Source organism: Filicampus tigris, chromosome 13 (assembly GCF_054856515.1).
Source record: "Filicampus tigris isolate MCC_2025a chromosome 13, RoL_Ftig_1.0, whole genome shotgun sequence".
NCBI classification, from domain to species: domain Eukaryota; kingdom Metazoa; phylum Chordata; class Actinopteri; order Syngnathiformes; family Syngnathidae; genus Filicampus; species Filicampus tigris.
Window position 1 is genome coordinate 11,087,386 of NC_141229.1, and position 20,543 is coordinate 11,107,928.

The 20,543-nt window shown below is 40.5% G+C and overlaps 5 protein-coding genes across 6 annotated transcripts; all 5 read right to left on the bottom strand.

Annotated features, from left to right (window-relative positions):
• Positions 1 to 992: 992 nt before the first annotated feature.
• Positions 993 to 2,959, bottom strand: olfm4.2 (olfactomedin 4, tandem duplicate 2). Its single transcript, XM_086050496.1, has 5 exons — positions 2,903 to 2,959; positions 2,655 to 2,822; positions 2,086 to 2,298; positions 1,865 to 2,006; positions 993 to 1,786 (listed from the first exon to the last, which is right to left on the bottom strand). The coding sequence occupies exons 1-5, from the start codon at positions 2,957 to 2,959 to the stop codon at positions 993 to 995; spliced, it is 1,374 nt and encodes a 457-aa protein (XP_085906622.1).
• Positions 2,960 to 5,243: 2,284 nt separating this feature from the next.
• On the bottom strand, positions 5,244 to 8,647 carry LOC147137579 (inactive Rho GTPase-activating protein 11B-like). The gene is made up of 8 exons (XM_086049891.1): positions 8,407 to 8,647; positions 8,092 to 8,230; positions 6,993 to 7,060; positions 6,820 to 6,916; positions 6,475 to 6,731; positions 6,231 to 6,394; positions 6,016 to 6,144; positions 5,244 to 5,671 (listed from the first exon to the last, which is right to left on the bottom strand). Exons 2-8 carry the CDS (start codon positions 8,209 to 8,211, stop codon positions 5,436 to 5,438), a joined length of 1,071 nt encoding a protein of 356 aa, XP_085906017.1. The 5' UTR covers positions 8,212 to 8,230; positions 8,407 to 8,647; the 3' UTR covers positions 5,244 to 5,435.
• A 1,352-nt stretch (positions 8,648 to 9,999) lies between these two features.
• On the bottom strand, positions 10,000 to 10,468 carry LOC147137580 (actin, alpha skeletal muscle). Its single transcript, XM_086049130.1, has 2 exons — positions 10,294 to 10,468; positions 10,000 to 10,217 (listed from the first exon to the last, which is right to left on the bottom strand). Exons 1-2 carry the CDS (start codon positions 10,447 to 10,449, stop codon positions 10,074 to 10,076), a joined length of 300 nt encoding a protein of 99 aa, XP_085905256.1. The 5' UTR covers positions 10,450 to 10,468; the 3' UTR covers positions 10,000 to 10,073.
• Positions 10,469 to 11,782: 1,314 nt separating this feature from the next.
• Positions 11,783 to 15,359, bottom strand: LOC147137581 (inactive Rho GTPase-activating protein 11B-like). Of its 2 annotated transcripts, none has more exons than XM_086049940.1 (8): positions 15,231 to 15,359; positions 14,194 to 14,332; positions 13,497 to 13,564; positions 13,324 to 13,420; positions 12,979 to 13,235; positions 12,735 to 12,898; positions 12,520 to 12,648; positions 11,783 to 12,173 (listed from the first exon to the last, which is right to left on the bottom strand). In XM_086049940.1, exons 2-8 carry the CDS (start codon positions 14,311 to 14,313, stop codon positions 11,938 to 11,940), a joined length of 1,071 nt encoding a protein of 356 aa, XP_085906066.1. In that variant the 5' UTR covers positions 14,314 to 14,332; positions 15,231 to 15,359; the 3' UTR covers positions 11,783 to 11,937. The 2 variants fall into 2 exon arrangements, with proteins under 2 accessions (XP_085906066.1, XP_085906065.1); XM_086049939.1 differs by lacking the exon at positions 15,231 to 15,359 and adding an exon at positions 14,509 to 14,775.
• Positions 15,360 to 16,466: 1,107 nt separating this feature from the next.
• LOC147137582 (actin, alpha cardiac muscle) lies at positions 16,467 to 20,381 on the bottom strand. The gene is made up of 9 exons (XM_086050050.1): positions 20,273 to 20,381; positions 18,838 to 18,988; positions 18,624 to 18,752; positions 18,359 to 18,469; positions 17,782 to 17,866; positions 17,318 to 17,479; positions 17,049 to 17,240; positions 16,782 to 16,963; positions 16,467 to 16,705 (listed from the first exon to the last, which is right to left on the bottom strand). Exons 2-9 carry the CDS (start codon positions 18,964 to 18,966, stop codon positions 16,562 to 16,564), a joined length of 1,134 nt encoding a protein of 377 aa, XP_085906176.1. The 5' UTR covers positions 18,967 to 18,988; positions 20,273 to 20,381; the 3' UTR covers positions 16,467 to 16,561.
• Positions 20,382 to 20,543: the final 162 nt, after the last annotated feature.

Below are 20,543 nucleotides of genomic sequence, written 5' to 3' on the forward strand. Positions count from 1 at the left end.
ATATTCTTGAAAAAAATATGTTTGGGTTGACCCCTTTAAAACATTATTAAAAGTAACGTGAGCAAATTTGTTCTTTCAGAAGTGAGTATCAAACTGGTAGCCCTTTAACATTAATCAGTACCCAAGAAGTAGCTCTCAGTTTCAAAAAGATTGGTGACCCCCTGGTATAGGGAGGGTTACCAAACACATCAGGGGTACCTGAACCCATGCAAGCATGAGTGAGAACATGTAAACTCCACTCCGGAGCCCAGATTCAAACCTCAGAACCACATCGCGACAATGGGGCCGAATGAGCATTCTCACTCTCTCGCGCTCAAAGTCAGCAAAGGCTGATTGAATAAAAGTTGAGAAACATTGGAAATATACAGCAAAAAAATACTGCAAAACATGACAAAACATCCCATGTCAACTTGTGCGTTTTCCCCGTATTTTATACATTTTTGATCATTTCAAATTGTGTACGGCGTATAACAATTTTCATACGGGAATTTTTTTTTTTTTTAAACTCCTTTTTTTGTTAGACCGATCTTATCTTGCCCATTTTGGCTCTAACCGTCTCTGTGACTGGTAGCAGACGACAGCGTTATTTGGTAAATAAAATGAACTTGTTTACACAAATTATCTTTGTTCTTATTCTAATAAATAGGTGCCGCGTTGTGTTTGTAAGGTTTATAATCGCTAAATAAGGGGAATTGCAATCGTTAATAAGGGGAGCAATTGGCTGAGGTTGACACGTGGGACATCTATCTTTCACTTTCACTGCAAATGGAAAGTATCAGTACTTCCACAATGTCTTGGCATCATTTCATTACTGGTAATTCATTCATTCATGGACGGTGACGGATGAATTGCCTCAAGTTGTTTGAATGCTTCAGTTTGATTTTTATTGAGGAGAAATCAGTAAACGTGTGTAGGCGTGCAATGCACTGAGCAAAAGGGTCAAGAAAGATCAACTTCATCAATCACAATACAAACGATCTCAGGGACGGGAGTTAGACCATGTTGAACTTCACATAGTAGGACACGTAGTAGCCGTTGTCGTACATATAGAGGAGCTGATCGGTGGGGTTGTAGTCCAGGCTGGAATATTTCTCCTGGAACTTGGGAAAGCGAATGCTGAGGTGTTTCTCCTCGCCGCTATTGGTGTCGAAGGCGTAGTAGATCTCCTCTGTGTTCAGGTCCACAGCCCTGGTGGCGTACATGACCCCACAGGCCATGAAGGCGTTGCCGGTCATCTGTTTGTACGCGCCCGTCTTCCACACTTTCTCAATGCCGAAGCCTTTCTCGTCTATCTTTGCTAAGTCGATTTTACCTTTGCTCTCCTCAGAGGCGTACATGACCCACAAACCTTTTTCATCTGCTGCGAAGTCCATATTCTGGTTGCTTGAGTAACTGTATGAGTATGCTGTACTGGCACTCGGGATAACTCTTGCATCATAAGCACCACTAGTAAGATTGTACTTGCCCATACTAAAGGGCGATTGTCTCTGATAATAAATGCTGTTACCATGAATGATGTAATTGTTACCATTGCCTCTATAACCAGTTGGAAATTCAGTGTAACCAGAAGTTGACATCAGAAGCAGGTGTTTATAGTCTGGGTAAAAATAGAACCGACTTGTTGTGGTACTGCTGTACCCACTGTAGAAGTACACTGACTCAGAACCTTTAATGGGTTTGGAGTCCTTCCCCCATCCGCCATAAATATAACCTGTCTGCAAATGTGAGTTCAATTGGCCAACGATGGGTTTGCTGAGTCTCATGATTCCAGTGTGATTGCAGTTGCCTGGAAAAAAAAAATAAGGTTACAAGCTCGGACTTTTTTCTTTTTCTTTTTTTTTACGTAATGTGACCGTTGACCGACCAATATCTGGTTTAGAGAAATCTTGTTCCTTCTGGCACTCCTCCAACTTCTTCTGCAATTTGATAAACTGGATGCGGATCACTTCCAGGTTGCTCTTGTCGTACGTCTCCAGTTGGTTCACAATGAGAGTCATGTTGCGGATCTATGATGAAAAGTCGGTGGAAAGTGAATACTGTGAAACAGGAGGTAAGCAGACAGGAAAAAAAAGATATAGTTTTCACCTCGGTATAGAGAGAGTCAAACATGGGTGAGGAGGAATTGAAGGCATCTTTGAGCTGAGACACCAGAGATTCAAATTCTCTGAGCTCAATTCTGAGCAGCTCAAAGTCCAGTTTGATGTAGTCGTCAGCACTGGAGCTCATGATGGCAACTCTTTCCAGCAGCTGTTTCAGTTCTTCCAAGTTGGACTCCAACTTTTCTTCATAAGAACTTATCTACACCATTGGCAAGGAAAGGAAAGACACGGATCAGTGGGATGATATTTTGAAGTTATCTCTCTTTTTCTAATGCAGTTTTGCCTTCGAGGCAGTTATGGTTGATGCAATGTGATTATGTTCATGTCTAAATTGGGCAGCCAGTTACTGACACTACAAGCCGCAGAATGCACTGTAATGGCTGGTCACCAGCGATTCATAACCGCTTGCTAATTCTGTGGCTCGTTTGACAACAAAAGATATCCATTTTATGTCATTTTTTTTTCTGTAGAATGAACTAAAGCAAATTTTGTGTTTTGTTTTGCTGACGTTGCCTAAAATGTCCAGTATGATGTCACTGACATCTCGCACCATACCTTGTTCATTTGAATCTGCACTTCCAGGATCAGATCCTTGTTAACTCTCTGAATGCGCTGCAGCCGATCAGCGGGGAAGCTGGTGTCAGGCAGGTACACGTGACAAAGACATTCACCCAAACTTCCCACGGACGACGTCACATTACCAGACTCCCAGTCCTCCGCTGGCTGAAAAAGACAAACAACAACAACGATCAATGTTTGCAATGATGACACTCAAGGTGCATGTTTCAGTGGGCGTCACTTACAATCCAGGCCAGAGATGGAGTGACGATTGGTAGTAGCAAGAACAGAGTAGATAGCATCTTGTCTCACTTCTCCTCCCAAGTGTCTGCTTGACAGCTCACCGAAAGCCCTTTTAAACAAAATGTCTTATCAGCTCATCACAGACATATTCTAGCTTCCCAAATTTATTGCGCTCCCTGAAACACAACCGCAGATGTTGGTTCACACAGAATCGTTTGATGACAGCTCGACACGGCAGTTTTAATGTTCTCACAAGGCGGATGAGAAAATCAGCACATGTCAAAGTGACATCTCATGATTAAGTTTTGTTGTTTGCTTAATTTAGTGCCGCGACAGCCGGAATGTCACTTTTATTGCAGTTCCTTTACATGTTTAATAATTAAACTCACAATGATGGTTCCTTGGAGTATTTTTCCAAGGATTTTGCCCTCACATTTTCATTGGAGTACATTTTCAAAATCTAATTCATTCCAATTAATTCATTCAGTTTAAATCTGATTTAGATGAAGCATTTGGGAATCTTTGAAACTCTATATAAGTAACAGTCATTTAACATTGTCACTGCCTTTTTAAGTTTTGAAATATATTTATTTTCCTTAGATTAAGAAAAGTCTAATAAAATCTAATATATCTTGCAATTGATTCGCTGTGGCGACCACTAGTTGGGAAATGCCGAAAGGACAACAACATACTGTAATAAAAGTTGTACTGTAGTTGTTTTTCGTCTGCATTAACAAAAATAAAAATATGCACTGTTATTTACCTTTATTCATTTTACGTTAGATCAATTTTTCACAACCTTTGAGTCAAGCCATTTTCAAGTAGAACATGCTGATGGAATGTCAATAAAATATTTTTTTTTAATGTATGGAAACTGAAATAATGACACTTCTCCATTTAATCTATTTATTTAGTATGAAACTTTAGTTAAAGGTAAAGTTCTGATGGGTCTATAGTCGGGTTGTTGTCCCTTCGGCTTATCCCATCAGGGGTTGCCATCGCGGGAGCCGATCCCACGCTGCCCGCACATAACTCAGGCTCGTGTACCACTACACTATCAGCGACCCCCTTGTCTCATGAGGTTGATGCAAGTTAATAGATTAGTTGGAGGACTAATTTCGAGGTCAGGTCCGCAGAGATATATTTTGAGGAAGATATTTTTAAGAGGAAGCTCAAGACACACCTTTTTAGTTTGGCTTTTAACAAATTTGTAGTAATTTACCTTTTCTTTTGATTGAAGATTGTTTTTATCTTATCTTACTGATTTTAGTCCTTGACATTTCCTACTGTTTTGTCTTTTAGTTTTGTTGTTCCCTGCTGTTGTTAGCTTTTAGCTCCAGTGTTTCCTCATGGGGGGGCCTCCGCGTTGAGGGGGCTGTCATCGCAGGGACTCCTTGGGTCCGGGTGGCCGGCGGCCTCTACACTTTGTGTGGGGTTCGCCTGTCTATTCCGGGCCGGGGGTCTCTGTAGTGGTGGCACCCCTGTGGCCGTGGGCTGTGATTCCCCTTGGTTACCCTTTCCTCATATGGTTTCTCTGTGCCTTGTAATGTCTTTTTAACACATTTTATCAGGTTGTGCACGTTGTGTGGGTGGGTGTGAGTGAGTGCTGGTGGATATATGTCTTTGGGTTTGTTGGGAGGGAGGGCGTGAACGGATCTTCTTTATATGTTGTGTTTTGGATGTTTTACAGCACTTTGAGTTGCATTTTTATGTATGACAAGTGCTATATAAATAAAATGTGTTTGATGTGATTGATAGTCTTCTGCCATCTAGTGGAAGAAATTTTATTTAGTCTTTCTTTCACTACGGGTTGTTGGCAATGGCTCTCCTCATTTTGTGCGTAAAATTCATTCATAAAGGTATATCTAGCCACTGATGAAAATATTTATTGCATTTAGTGGAATTTATCAAAAATATTTTTAGGTAGCTGATTTTTACAATGATCAGTGTTACACAAATGTGGATATGTCTTGGAAAGAAAACCATTTTTCCTTTTATGAGCAAATTTGTATGTAATACATGTTGATAAAGGTGATCAGTTGAACTGTAATGGTTCTGCTACCTCGATTTTCCTAATATTTTGGCTCAGAGTGGTAATCGTCTGCAGATGGTCAGCAACCCCGGGGTACATGGTGGTACAGTACGTTCTTTCAGGGAAACCCAGATAGCAATGGCGATGACCCAAGGGTGGGGAAATTCTCTTTTTTAAGAAATGGCATCTCATACAAAATCTTTCAATTGGATCATCGTCACGTTTTGTGTATTAAAATGATTCTGTGACTATGTCATAAATGTTCTTTCTTAGATGTTATATTTAATCAAATTCAATGTACCGAAAACAAGTTGGTCATGACACAGTCATGTTTATTCATGTTGATACAGGAAATGGAAAAATACATGCATGTAGCATATTAATTATTAAATAGCTGATTTAATTACAAACAAATATACACAAATTGATTTAATTACAGTATATACAAGAATACAATGCAAGTCCACTAGATAGTCAGGAAGAAGAGCATCATGATCCTCTCCTTAATGTAACCAGTGAGAATTGACTTGATCATTCCCATCCCTCATTTGATGTTTCAACAGTATTATCTTGGTGTCTTCTGGTGTATTTGACAGTTGAGGGAGGACATTGCAGGAGTTGTACCACGGCTGGAAAGGAAATCCCTTTGAGCGACAGAACCAGGTCTGTTTTTCTGGCTTGAAGTTGTAGCAATGCCATTGCTTAGCTTTAGCTGTATTCACAGCAGTTTTGACCTTGTCTGAAACAAAGTAACACAAAACAAGAACTGAGATTGAGTGCGAGATTGGTTTGCTATTGATGGGAGTGATACATGAACTCATTTATATGTGACTGAGCCTAATCCAAATATTCATCACTTTAGAAACCGTTCAGATGTTTAATTTAATTATTTGGAAAAAAATATTTGGTCTTTTGTAGAGATGAGAAACATTGTCTGGTATAAATACAAAGAAAATTCATTGGAAAAAAAGCTAAACAAAAGCAATGACTGTAACTAATGTCATGGCTAGTGAGTGTATTTGTGGGCTGGGACAATGCTGAACTTTCAACAATGGACGACTATAATTCATATCACTCAATTACCTAGGAAACCATTTCCGTCTCTCCTCTTCGTTCTTGAGTTTGGGTAAAGCTTCCCAAACTCACTGGGCACTGCCGGCTCACGGTCCATCACGGCGGAAAGCTTGTCTTCTAGCATTTGTGGCAGCTTACCTGTCACATGCAGACAAAGCAAAGAAATTAGATCTGAACAAGACTGAGGTTGATAAGACCAGCAGCTGATTTGTGTGCAGTGTTACCAAAGTTGTGGGCGTTTTCTATGAAGCAGTGAATGACAGCCGTCTGCAGTTGGAGCTGTTTCTCTGTGTCATCGTTCATCTTTCCTGTACCTCCTCTATAGTGGAAGAGGGTGGGAGCCAAGACTAACGACAAGTTACTGCAGTCCATCTTATTCTTTGCACTCCTGGAATCAAACCCAGATGGCGGGGATTAGCACATTGAGAGAAAAAGTCCTTCCGGGATCAGGAAAAAAAATGTAAGCACCTTTTGGACACTTTTTGGAGGAAGTCGGCGAAGTGATGCATGACACTCAGGTTCCTGTCAGGAAGGACGCAAGAGAGCAGCATGGTGGCAGAGGTGCGTTCCTCCTTGGTGGGGAGCTGCTGGGCCTTGAGGAAGGCCTCCTGCATCTCGGAGGGTAGCACAGGTTCTGGCAACTCCCTGAAGAACCGCTTTACCAGGCTGGCCACGTCGCAGGGAAATGCGGAAAACAGGCACTCCTCACCCAAATCCATTTTTTTCTGGACATATACAACAAAACTTTATGTCTGACAGCCCTTTCAAGGGGTCAACAATGCTCAGTGAAAGCAAAGTCAACCAATCACTCACCTGCAGTGTTTTCACGTGAGCAAGAGAGCCCGATATTCTGAACAGGCCCTCTGTGTCAACATGCTCTTGCAATTTTATGCATGCATCCACCAGAAAACTAGAAGAGCAGGCATATATTTAATACATGCATTTTGACCAATATTCAATACATGCAAATGAGCACATTTACTTACCTAGGGACACTGCCATATTCCATTTGGGAACATGGTAAACACTCCAGTGGCACTCCGAAGACCTTAGTCTGAGAACAAAAAAGTCAAACGGAGAGCTAGATGAGAAATGAACGTATTGAATCTGTAATATTCTCAGACACATTGACACGGCAATAACTGTAACGTAGTGAAAATGCTAAAAAGATAATGTCACCAGCCACAACATTAACTGTTGAGGAATCGTATGTACAGATTTATATGACGTTTGAGCGCTTCTCAGAAATGCATCATTGTGATGCTGTCGAAGCACCTATGTGAAAAAACACTGGTACAGTTGCCCTTTTTTAATTATTATTTTTAATTATTGTTTAAAATATTTTACTGATGTATTTTCTTCTTAAGTATATTTTCATTATCGTACTGTGTACAAGAGCGGTATCGAAATTCTGTTTTGGCAAATGTACCAATACTTTTATCCATTATCCTAACCGCTTCTCCTCACAAGGGTCGCGGGCGTGCTGGAGCCTATCCAAACTGACTTCGGGCAGTAGGCGGGGGACACCCTGAACTGGTTGCCAGCCAATCGCAGGGCACACAGAGACAAACCGTCACACTCACAATCACACTTGGGGGCAATTTAGAGTGTCCAGTTAACCTACCATGCATGTTTTTGGAATGTGGGAGGAAACCGTAGTACCCGGAAAAACCCACGCAGGCACGGGGAGAAAACATGCATGCAAACTGCGCACAGGAAGGCCGAGGCCGAATTCGAACCAACGACCTCTGCAATGTGAGGCGGACGTGCTAACCAGTCAAACAATACTTTTAATTCACATTATTAGTAAATCACATTAAAATGTCTCTCACGGTATTAATAAAGCATCTATCGATCACAATCTGATTCTGAAATATTGTTAGTATGTGTTGTTTATTACTCTAGGTATGATGCAACTGCATGCCACGATACCAAATATATTCATAATGAATCGTGCTGTAACAATTGTATTTCGGCTTGGATCGGAGGTCATAAACCTAAATTAAGTAAAACACTGGATTAGTTATGATCTTGAAACTTTTTAAAAATTGAAATGTCTTGGTGATATTATCGTTTCAAACTTACCGACTTTGTTGCTCTTGACGTGGCTTTTTTGGGGTTCCACTTCTTTATCTTAATGCCATATGCTGTTCGGAGATGCTGCACAGCCACTTTTCGAATCATACTCCTTTCTGAGACTTTCATTCTGCCCAGTTTTTCAAAACTATGCAGCAGAAAAAAAGAAAAAAAACAAAAATCCGATTAGCTTGGCACAACGAAGACAAGATAGCAAGTTAAGTACTTCAGTAACCATGCTAATGTTAACTGGTCTTGCAGGAAAAACAACATTAATACAAACAAAAAGTTTTGAGATGCCACGCAAATAAACATCATACTCACACGTCGCAGGTGAATAAAAACGATCTCAATTTGATCAATTTGCTTGCTTAAAGTGTCCGTATTTTTTCAGTTTAGCCAACAAGGTTCCTCTGCTGAGCCCGTTTCACTAACGAACGCGCACTAGAGCGGTTAAGCATGCGCGCCTTGTGATTGGATGGACCAATTTACAACTCTTTCAAGAAGCATAAATAATGATGACGTCAGAGATTGAGTCGCCAGGCAAAAATTAAGCAAAGTACAGTTGAGCAGAGGCAGGAATGGTGAGGTTAAGTACAGTAGTGTTTAGTTTCATCACTCCTGTGGATGCATTAAATACAAACCACCACTAGAGGTCTATATAAGCCCTTGTACACAATTTAGCAAATTCTGCAGTTGTACAGTGTACAGTAGCTGTTGCATTTATATTTATATACTGTACAGTTATTGCACAACTTTAATTGTCTGTGTATGTCGAATCGCCGACGAAGGGGGGGGGGGGGGATTGCATTGTTGGTCTTACGCCTTTGACTTCTTTAACAATAACATTGATTGTAGCCTAATATGGAAATTGCCAAACGCCACGGTTGAGTTGAGGTGCTCATATAACTCGGAGAACGTCAGAAAGTGTGTCTTTGTCTTCTGCACATATACACTTGCTATAATGTTAGACAAATATTAGCTTTTCAACAATGGTGTGCTGGCTATCAAAGAAGTTACATTTGACCATGCTGTGAATGAGAAGATGATCATTGATGAGAACAACGTCAGGGAGATTACCTCTGGCCCTTTCCTCTCCAACCTGGTCATACCCTGGAGTGGCCCAGTCTCACTGCCCCAGTGGCTCCCAGATACAATACAATACAATACAATACAATACAATACAATACGATACAATTGTATTTATATAGCGCATTTCATAACAGCTAGAGCTGTAACAAAGCACTTTACATACAAACAATAACAAGGCCATAATACAACAAGTGGAATCAGTAAATTAACATAAAACACTATGTACAATAGACACCGGAATAGAGCCGAACATTTCAGGTCTGATCAAAAGCCAGAGAATAGAAATGTGTCTTCAACCGGGTTTTAAAAATGGACAGAAAGGGGGCTTGCCTAACATTATGAAACCCTGACTGTGGAAGGTATGATAAACATTGAGTTCTCTGCCATTTTGTTTGCCTGCTAAGGTGTAAAATTAACCATTGTCCGCCACGTAGCTTCAACACTGGTGTTTGGTCTGAGGCGACTTGAAATTTGTTGTAGGGTAAGGACAAATTTAGGCACAAACATACTGATAAATCATGGATTTGTGCGCCAAATGTGTGCGCAAACCATAGAAAGACAAATCTTCGTGGACACACTATTAGTGACTGAGGCCCAGGGCAGGTGCTAATTGTGCCGGGAAATAACTGACGATGACAGATTTGTATTGGTGTGGATATGGCTTAAAGGACAACGATTTCTTATCGATGGCACTTCATTGATTGACTCGGCAAGACCTTTTTATTGCTTATACATTTTTCTGTGACAGCACAAACAACCTTATTGCTAGGGAGTGAAAGAAAGCAAGACGACAAATAGGAAAGCTACTCTCATAAGGGCTTCGCTTTATTACAACAGAACATATATATACAGGAGACAACAACGGACAAATCCAAGAATGAATGAGGTTGCTTGTGTATTTAGAAACATTTCCTTTTGACAATGGAGGGGCCTGCCTCATCATATTCCTGCTTGCTGATCCACATCTGCTGGAAGGTGGACAGAGAAGACAGGGTGGAGCCAACGATCCACACGGAGTATTTATTCTCAGGTGGGGTGATGATCTATGATAGAGAAAACATACATTTTGTGTTTTGCAACTTTGCAGAATAAATTGACAAATAGAAAAACGTTTGCTACCTTAATCTTCATGGTGCTTGGGGCCAGAGCTGTAATTTCCTTCTGCATACGGTCAGCAATACCAGGGTACATGGTGGTGCCGCCGGACAACACATTGTTGGAATAAAGGTCCTTACGGATGTCAATGTCACATTTCATGATGCTGTGCAGTCTCATGGACACCAACGGACTCCATACCTGATAGATGACAAGCACAAAATATTAGTTATTGTTTAATAACCAAGCACAAAATTGAGGATAGAGACAAAAGACAGGAACTCACCAATATGAAAGAGGGCTGGAACAGAGTCTCGGGGCAACGGAAACACTCGTTACCAATGGTGATCACTTGCCCGTCGGGAAACTGGTAGCTCTTTTTTGCCCTCACATTTTTATTTGAGTACATACATTTTCAATATCTAATTCATTCTAATTCATTCATTCAGTTTAAATCTGATTTAGATCAAGCATTTGGGAGTATTTTAAACTCTAAATAAGTAACACTCATTTAACATTGTCACAGCCTTTTTAAGTTTTTAAATAACATTTGTTTTCCTTAGATTAAGAAAATGCCAATAAAATCTAATATACTGTAATAAAAGTTGTAGTTGTTTTTCATCTGCATTAAAAACAATAAAAATATGCACTGTTATTTACCTGTATTCATTTTACTTTGGATCGGTGTTTCACAACCTTTCTTTGAGTCAGGGCATTTTCAAGTAGAAAGATCTGATGGAATGTCAATAAAAATATTTTTTTAAATGTATGGAAACTGAAATAATGACACTTCTCCATTTAATCACAAAATTTCTTACTCAGTATGAATCTTTAGTAAGGTAAATCTGTGATAGGCCTAGTCTCAACTGGTTTGATGCACGTTAATAGATTAGTCCTCTGCCATCTAGTGGGAGAAATTTTATTTGGTCTTTCTGTCACTACGGGTTGTTGGCAATGGTTCTCCTCATTTTGTGCGTAAAATTCATTCATAAAGTATGTCTAGCCACTGATGAAAATATTTATTGCATTTAATGGAATTTATCAAAAATATTTTTAGGTTGCTTATTTTTACAGTGATCAGTGTTACACAAATGTGGATATGACTTGAAAAGAAAACCATTTTTCCTTTTATGAGCAAATGTTTATGTAATAAATGTTGATAAAGGTGATCAGTTGAACTGTAATGGTTCTGCTACCTCGATTTTCCTAATATTTTGGCTCAGAGTGGTAATCGTCTGCAGATGGTCAGCAACCCCGGGGTACATGGTGGTACTTTCTTTCAGGGAAAGCACGATAGCAATGGCGATGACCCTAGTGGCATGGGGAAATTCTTATCTGTTCACGAAATGGCATCACGTGCATAATCTTTCAATTGGATCATTGGTTTTGTGTATTAAATGATTCTGTGACTATGTTGTAAATGTTCCTTCTTAGATGTTACATTTTTTAAATTCAATGTAACGAGAACAAGTTGGTCATGACAGACATTAGTCATGTTTATTCATGTTGATACAGGAAATGGAAAAATACATGCATGTAGCATGTAGCATATTAATTATTAAATAGCTGATTTAATTGCAAACAAATATACACAAATTGATTTAATTACAGTATATACAAGAATACAATGCAAGCCTACTCAGGAAGAAGAGCATCATGATCCTCTCCTTAATGTAACCAGTGAGAATTGACTTCATCATTCCCATCCCTCATTTGATGTTTCAACAGTGTTATCTTGGTGTCTTCTGGTGTAGTTGACAGTTGAGGGAGGACAGTGCAGGAATTGCACCACGGCTGGAAAGGAAATCCCTTTGAGCGACAGAACCAGGTTTGCTTTTCTGGCTTGAAGTTGTAGCAATGCCATTGCTTAGCTTTAGCTGTAGTCACAGCAGTTTTGACCTTGTCTGAAACAAAGTAACACAAAACAAGAACTGAGATTGAGTGCGAGATTGGTTTGCTATTGATGGGAGTGATACATTAACTCATTTATATGTGACTTAGCCTAATGCAAATATTCATCACTTTAGAAAGCGTTCAGATGTTTTTCCCAATTATTTTGAAAAAAATATTCGGTCTTTTGGAAAGATGAGAAACATTGTCTAGTATAAATAAAAAAGAAAATTCATTGGAAAAAAACAAAAAACAAAAGCAATGACTGTAACTGATGTTATGGCTAGTGAGTGTACTTGTGGGGTGGGACAAAGCTGAACTTTCACCAATGGACGACTATAATTCATATCACTCAATTACCTAGGAAACCATTTCCGTCGCTCCTCTTCGTTCTTGAGTTTGGGTAAAGCTTCCCAAACTCATTGGGCACTGCCGGCTCACGGTCCATCACTGCGGAAAGCTTGTCTTCTAGCATTTGTGGCAGCTTACCTGTCACATGCAGGCAAAGCAAAGAAATTAGATCTGAACAAGACTGAGGTTGATAAGACCAGCAGCTGATTTGTGTGCAGTGTTACCAAAGTTGTGGGCGTTTTCTATGAAGCAGTGAATGACAGCCGTCTGCAGTTGGAGCTGTTTCTCTGTGTCATCGTTCATCTTTCCTGTACCTCCTCTATAGTGGAAGAGGGTGGGAGCCAAGACTAACGACAAGTTACTGCAGTCCATCTTATTCTTTGCACTCCTGGAATCAAACCCAGATGGCGGGGATTAGCACATTGAGAGAAAAAGTCCTTCCGGGATCAGGAAAAAAAATGTAAGCACCTTTTGGACACTTTTTGGAGGAAGTCGGCGAAGTGATGCATGACACTCAGGTTCCTGTCAGGAAGGACGCAAGAGAGCAGCATGGTGGCAGAGGTGCGTTCCTCCTTGGTGGGGAGCTGCTGGGCCTTGAGGAAGGCCTCCTGCATCTCGGAGGGTAGCACAGGTTCTGGCAACTCCCTGAAGAACCGCTTTACCAGGCTGGCCACGTCGCAGGGAAATGCGGAAAACAGGCACTCCTCACCCAAATCCATTTTTTTCTGGACATATACAACAAAACTTCATGTCTGAGAGCCCTTTCAAGTGGTCAACAATGCTCAGTGAAAGCAAAGTCAACCAATCACTCACCTGCAGTGTTTTTACATGCGCAAGAGAGCCCGATATTCTGAACAGGCCCTCTGTGTCGACATGCTCTTGCAATTTTATGCATGCATCCACCAGAAAACTAGAAGAGCAGGGATATGTTTAATACATGCATTTTGACCAATATTCAATACATGCAAATGAGCACATTTACTTACCTAGGGACACTGCCATATTCCATTTGGGAACATGGTAAACACTCCAGTGGCACTCCGAAGACCTTGGTCTGAGAACAAAAAAGTCAAATGGAGAGCGAGATGAGTAATGAACGCGTTGAGTCTGTAATATTCTGAGACACATTTAAACAGCAATGACTGTAACGTAGTGAAAATGTTAAACAGATAATGTCACCAGCCACAACATTAACTGTTGAGGAATCTTATGTGCGGATTTATATGACGTTTGAGTGCTGTTGAAGCACCTATCTGGAAACACTGGTATAGTTGCCCTTTTTTAATTATTATGTTTGATTATTGTTTAAAATATTTTACTGATGTATTTTCTTCTTAGATATATTCTCATTATTGTACTGTGTACAAGAGCTGTATCAAAATTCTGTTTTTGCAAACGTACCAATACTTTTAATTCACTTCATTAGTGAATCACATTAAAATTACTCTCAGGGGTTTAACAAAGCACAATCTAATTCTGAAAAAATGTTAGTATGCGATGTTTATTACTGTAGGTATGATGCATTTGCATATACAACCAAATAAAGAATCGTGCTGCAACACTTGTATTTCGGCTTGGATTGGAGGTCACAAAATTAAATTAAGTAAAATACTGGATTAGTTATGACCTTGAAACTTTTTAAAAATGGAAATGGTATTGGTGATGTTATCGTTTCAAACTTACCGAGTTTGTTGCTCTTGACGAGGATTTTTTGGGGTTCCACTTCTTTATCTTAATGCCATATGCTGTTCGGAGATGCTGCACAGCCACTTTTCGAATCACACTCCTTTCTGAGACTTTCATTCTGTCCAGTTTTTCAAAACTATGCAGCAGAAAAAAAGAAAAAAAACAAAAATCCTATTAGCTTGGCACAACGAAGACAAGATAGCAAGTTAAGTACTTCAGTAACCATGCTAATGTTAACTGGTCTTGCAGGAAAAAACAACCGTGATACAAACAAAAAGTTTCGAGATGCCATCAGATAAACATCACACTCACACGTCGCAGGTGAATAAAAACGATCTCAATTTGATCAATTTGCTTGCTTAAAGTGTCCGTATTTTTTCAGTTTAGCCAACTTGGTTCCACTGCTGAGCCCGTTTCACTAACGACCGCGCACTAGAGCGGTTAAGCATGCGCGCCTTGTGATTGGCTGGGCCAACTTTCCACTCTTTTAAGAAGCATAAATAATGTGGCGTCGTCCGATAAACCGCCCAGTGATGACGACAGAGATTGGATCGCGAGGCAAAAATTAAGCAAAGTACAGTTGAGCAGAGGCAGGAATGGTGAGGTTAAGTACAGTAGTGTTTAGTTTCATCACTCCTGTGGATGCATTAAATACAAAGCACCACTAGAGGTCTATATAAGCCCTTGTACACAATTTTGCAAATTCTGCAGTTGTACAGTGTACAGTAACTGTTGCATTTATATTTATATACTGTACAGTTATTGCACAGCTTTAATTATCTGTGTATGTCGTATCGCCGACGAAGGTGGTTTTGGGGAAGGGGGTGCATTGGTGGTCTTACGCCTTTGACTTATTTAACATTAACATTGATTATAGCCTAATATGGAAAATGCCACGGTTGAATTGGGGTGCTCATATAACTGGGAGAACGTCAAAAAGTGTGTCTTTGTCTTCTGCATAACCATACACTTGCTATAATTTTAGACAAATACTAGCTTTTCAACAATGGCGTGCTGGCTATCAAAGAAGTTACCTTTGACCATGCTGTGAGTGAGAAGATAATCATTGATGAGTACAACGTCTGGTAGACTACCCCTGGCCCTTTCCTCTCCAACCTGGTGATACCCTTGAGGTGCCCCTTTCTCACTGCCCCAGTGGCTCCCAGATATCACCAGGACAGAAGGAGAGGACGACAGTGTACATAGGCTCGTTCCGGAGACACCTCAGATGAACGGAATGACCTTGTGATTGCTAGTGTGAAAAAGGAGAATTTTGTGGTTTTGGTTCTGTGAGTGTAAGGATAGAGATTGGGCCTCATTGACAAACAATTCCATAGAAAAGTTCAATATAATAAATAGATAAAATATATGCGTAAATTGAGCGCATATGCAGAATTATCGTCGGATTCATGATATGTGTGCACCGGCCAAATTTCTTGTGAATCAAAATGAATCGTAAATGACGGGCTGTGTCTGCAAGCTTCAATGTGCATAAATTGCGATCCTGTTCCCCTCTAAAAGGAAAAGGCAGCTTTATTTATCTTCCGTTAATAACATTATTAAAGGCAATTTGAGCAAATTTGTTATTTTAGAAGCATGTATCAAACTGGTATCCCTTTGCAGCTGTCAGTACCCAAGAATAGCTCTCAGCTTCAAAACGTTTGGTGACCCCTGAATTAAGAAATGTGAGCAGTTCGATCGCTGTTCAAGTTACACAATCAAACCCGTGCAGCCTGTTCATTGAGAGACCACAAACAACAACCAGACATCAGTCAACTCGTAATCTCTCGGCTGCAGTTATTAAGTTATTATTGTTTTTTATGAATGGATTTTGGTTAAAGGATGTGTGTTTAACAGGGGTGGAGCCAGAAATATTTTGGTAGGTTGTGACACTTGTATTATGAGTGCGCTGGGCAAGGTTGGTAAATTTGTGCATTTTTTATCATGAAACCCTGCCTGTAGAAGGAATGATAAACAATGACTTCTCGGCCATTTTGTTCACCTGCTAAGGTGCCAAATGAACCATTGTCTACCACGTAGCTTCAGCCCTCGTGTTTTGTCTGAGGAGGTTCTAAATTTGTTTGTAGAGTATGGACAAATTTAGGTACAAAATTGATATGTCTTAAAGGACAACCATTTCTTGTCGATAGCACTTCATTGATTGACTCGGCAGGACCTTTTTATTGCTTATACATTTTTTCTGTGACAGCACAAACAACCTTATTGCTCATGTTGCAAGGGAGTGAAAGCAAGACGACAAATAATAAAGCTACTCTCATAAGGGCTTTGTTTTATTACAACAGAACATATATATACAGGAGACAACAACGGATGAATCCAAGAATGAATGAGGTTGCTTGTGTATTTAGAAACATTTCCTGTGGACAATGGAGGGGCCTGCCTCATCATATTCCTGCTTGCTGATCCACATCTGCTGGAAGGTGGACAGGGAAGCCAGGATGGAGCCACCAATCCACACAGAGTATTTCCTCTCAGGTGGGGCGATGATCTATGAGAGGGAAAACATATATTATGTGTTTTGCAACTTTGTAGAATAAATTGACAAATAGAAAAACGTTTCCTACCTTAATCTTCATGGTGCTTGGGGCCAGAGCTGTAATTTCCTTCTGCATACGGTCAGCAATACCAGGGTACATGGTGGTACCGCCGGACAACACATTGTTGGCATAAAGGTCCTTACGGATGTCAATGTCACATTTCATGATGCTGTTGTAGGCGGTCTCATGGATGCCAGCGGACTCCATACCTGATAGATGACAAGCACAAAATATTAGTTACTGTTTAATAATCAAGCACAAAATTGAGGATAGAGACAAAAGACAGGAACTCACCAATGAAAGAGGGCTGGAACAGGGTCTCGGGGCAACGGAAACGCTCGTTACCAATGGTGATCACTTGCCCGTCGGGCAACTCGTAGCTCTTTTCCAAGGAGGAGGAGGAAGCAGCGGTGGCCATCTCATTCTCAAAGTCAAGAGCCACGTAGCACAACTTCTCCTTGATGTCACGCACGATCTCACGCTCAGCTATGGCACACAGTGTTTAAGTTAGGGAACTACACCTCGACATCATTAAAAGAATTAAATATGATGAGTGGACTTACCGGTTGTGACAAAGGAGTAGCCACGCTCAGTCAGGATCTTCATCAGGTAGTCAGTGAGGTCACGACCAGCCAGATCCAAACGCATGATAGCATGTGGCAGAGCATAGCCCTCATAGATGGGGACATTGTGGGTCACACCATCACCGGAATCCAGCACAATACCTTTGACAAGCATAAAAATAAAAATAAAAAATCCAGAATTTTATTGGCTGCCAAATAAAAGTCTGCTCGCTTGAAGTGTGCCTTAAATCAGAAATGTTTTCATACTGCTGATAACAACATGCACATAGCTTGTTGGAGTGGGACTAACACTTCCTGTTTACAGTCATGGAGGAATCCTGACACATTTGACACCCTAAGTGTGAACATTTCTCGCTTGTGGCACCATTTTAAGTACGTGTAGCGTTTGACTGTGCCTAATAAAAGGATAATGTAAAGTACTAAAAATATTGCATCGTACTAACCGGTGGTACGGCCGGAGGCGTACAGGGACAGAACAGCTTGGATGGCCACATACATAGCGGGAACGTTGAAGGTCTCAAACATGATCTGTAAAAGCAGCAGTGTTAGAACTGCTTCACAGAATCCACAAAATTATACAGTTAATACAAAAAAAAACCCAATTAAGTTTACTGTAACGTTTGCCTACAACAAACATTTTTTTAAAGACATCTACAGAAGAGGCAGCTCTTAGTTAAAATACAAGCACATGCCCCGATTATCATCTTTAGTTTTAATCTTCATATTGTTTTATGCGTTCATTTAATTTTCAGTTATTCTTTCTAAACTTGTCACGGCGTGACAAAAACAGACCATCAGAGACTGTAGAGATAGAAGGGGTCACCCGATAATCTGCCAATCATACCACGTGCACCCATTTTCCCATTTTCATGGTTGAATTACTGAGCGTCGGTTCGCAACAAAAGTTAAAAAGAAGGAATTTGACAGCTCTCAAGACAAATCAAAGGTCAATGGTAATTTTCTATATCGACGTCTGATTTGCTAGGCCAAGAAAAACACTGCCAATGTTGTCATTCTCACCTGCGTCATCTTTTCCCTGTTGGCCTTGGGGTTGAGAGGGGCCTCAGTGAGCAGGGTGGGGTGCTCCTCAGGGGCCACGCGCAGCTCATTGTAGAAGGTGTGGTGCCAGATCTGATTGACAAAAAGGCAACGACTGCTCACACGACTGAAACACCCAACAGCAACCTGGTCCTCGACGTAAGGCACTTTTGTTCGAAATAGCTTTGCCAATTGTGGTCGGTTGTGAATTGTCATTGTGACGTTGTGAATAAGAGTCAATACACACCTTCTCCATATCATCCCAGTTAGTGATGATGCCATGCTCGATGGGGTACTTGAGGGTTAAGATACCTCTCTTGCTCTGGGCCTCATCACCTACATAGCTGTCCTTCTGACCCATACCCACCATCACACCCTGTGGAAGGAATCAATGTGTTCAACTTTCCCTCCTTGTTGATACACAACAATAAAGGACTAGTGCATGTTGAAGTCAAGCAAACCTGGTGGCGGGGCCTTCCAACAATGGAAGGGAAGACAGCACGGGGAGCGTCATCTCCGGCAAATCCAGCCTTGACCAAGCCAGAGCCGTTGTCGCACACAAGGGCGGTAGTCTCGTCGTCGTCGCACATGATTAGGCTTCACTGGAGTGGTCTGAGATGTGTTAAAGTTAAGAGAAGAAACAGACAGTCATTGGGTGTATGGCAAGAAGTGACCTGCCAGCAATATCCTGAACTTTTATTAACCTAATGGTGTGACTTAAAAGACCCGACGCTGGTGTTTATATTTAGGGTGCTAATTAGACATGCCTTTGTATGTGCCAGAATTTTCATCAGGACATTGATGTAAAGCAGGTGTGGGTAAAGTATTGCCTCTCCGTTCTTCAATCTCACCCGTAGAGCATTTACATTATCATTGTATCTATGTATCTCTTTTTTCCTGCATATGGTTGACTGATGTAAACCTACTGTTTAACTGTTTTATGGCAATTGCAATGTTTTGTTAATTTACACGATACCTGTATAAAGGCATCCAATACAAATGTATAACATTTCTTTTAGCTTGTTCGAATTTTATTGGGATTTTCCAATGCTCACAGAAATAAATTTTTTAAAAAGAAAAACAAAAAAAACTTTTTTATGAATAGACAGCAGCTCTCATTAGTGGCCCATGGAGAAATGAAGAAACATAAGGAGAATTATTTAAAGTTTAAATATAAATACAGTAAGAATCACAATAAAATGTCATAAATAAAATCAACAATTTTATCTATTGGATATAAATTACACCTTTTATTTTTAACCTTCTCCCTCTATGGCTTTGCCCGTCTGTCAGTTTTGAAAACCAACCGCGGCCCTTGAGCCCATACATTTGCCCACCCCTGTTGTAGAATGACTGATACAATATCTCTCCATGATTGTTCCTAGAAGCTACTGAGGTAGCACCAAAAAGGGTCAGAGAGAGAAAGAGAACTGTGGTCTATTTTAGGCTCGGCCCCCCTCACAGCAGTTAAGAGGATAACACAAGTGACACTTGGATCCTCTCCTGCTATTTCAGACACTGCCGGTATCCAGCTGTTGCCTCACTTTGACGCTTTTGTTTTACTACATCACCCCCAGCTATCAATTAACCCCGTTTATGGGTGTACAGGAGAAAACACATTTGTCAAATTATTCAACAGCGCATTATGAAATTAGGCATCTTGAAATGAAGACATTTGCAGTATTATCTATGCTGTCTACACTCTGGAGTGTATCATTAGGACATTTCGATAGTCAATTACGTTCACCACAGCAATCAATTGTTTCACATAACTGAAGTCAAGCATTCTACTTATAAATGTTTAACAGATTAAATCACCATCATGCAACAAGTTAACTTAATGAACTCGACAGAAAGAAGTCTTCTATATGGAAAAACTCCATGAGGCATACTCACCAAGGTGCACTTGTAGACGGATGCTTCCACTGGGACAAGGACTGGGGCTGAGTCGAGCCCCTTAAATAAGACCCAGACACAATCTGGGGCTAGGGGGTGTGTCTGAAAGTTCACACAAGTCCAAATAAGTGCCGCTAGAAAAGAAATCTACAAGCTAGATGGAAGAGTGTTTGGCAAATAGGGATATGACTGCTCCACAGCAAAATTATGCTCACTTATGAACACAGATGTGCAAGGCTACTGTATATACACTGCAGAACAGTTTTAAGTA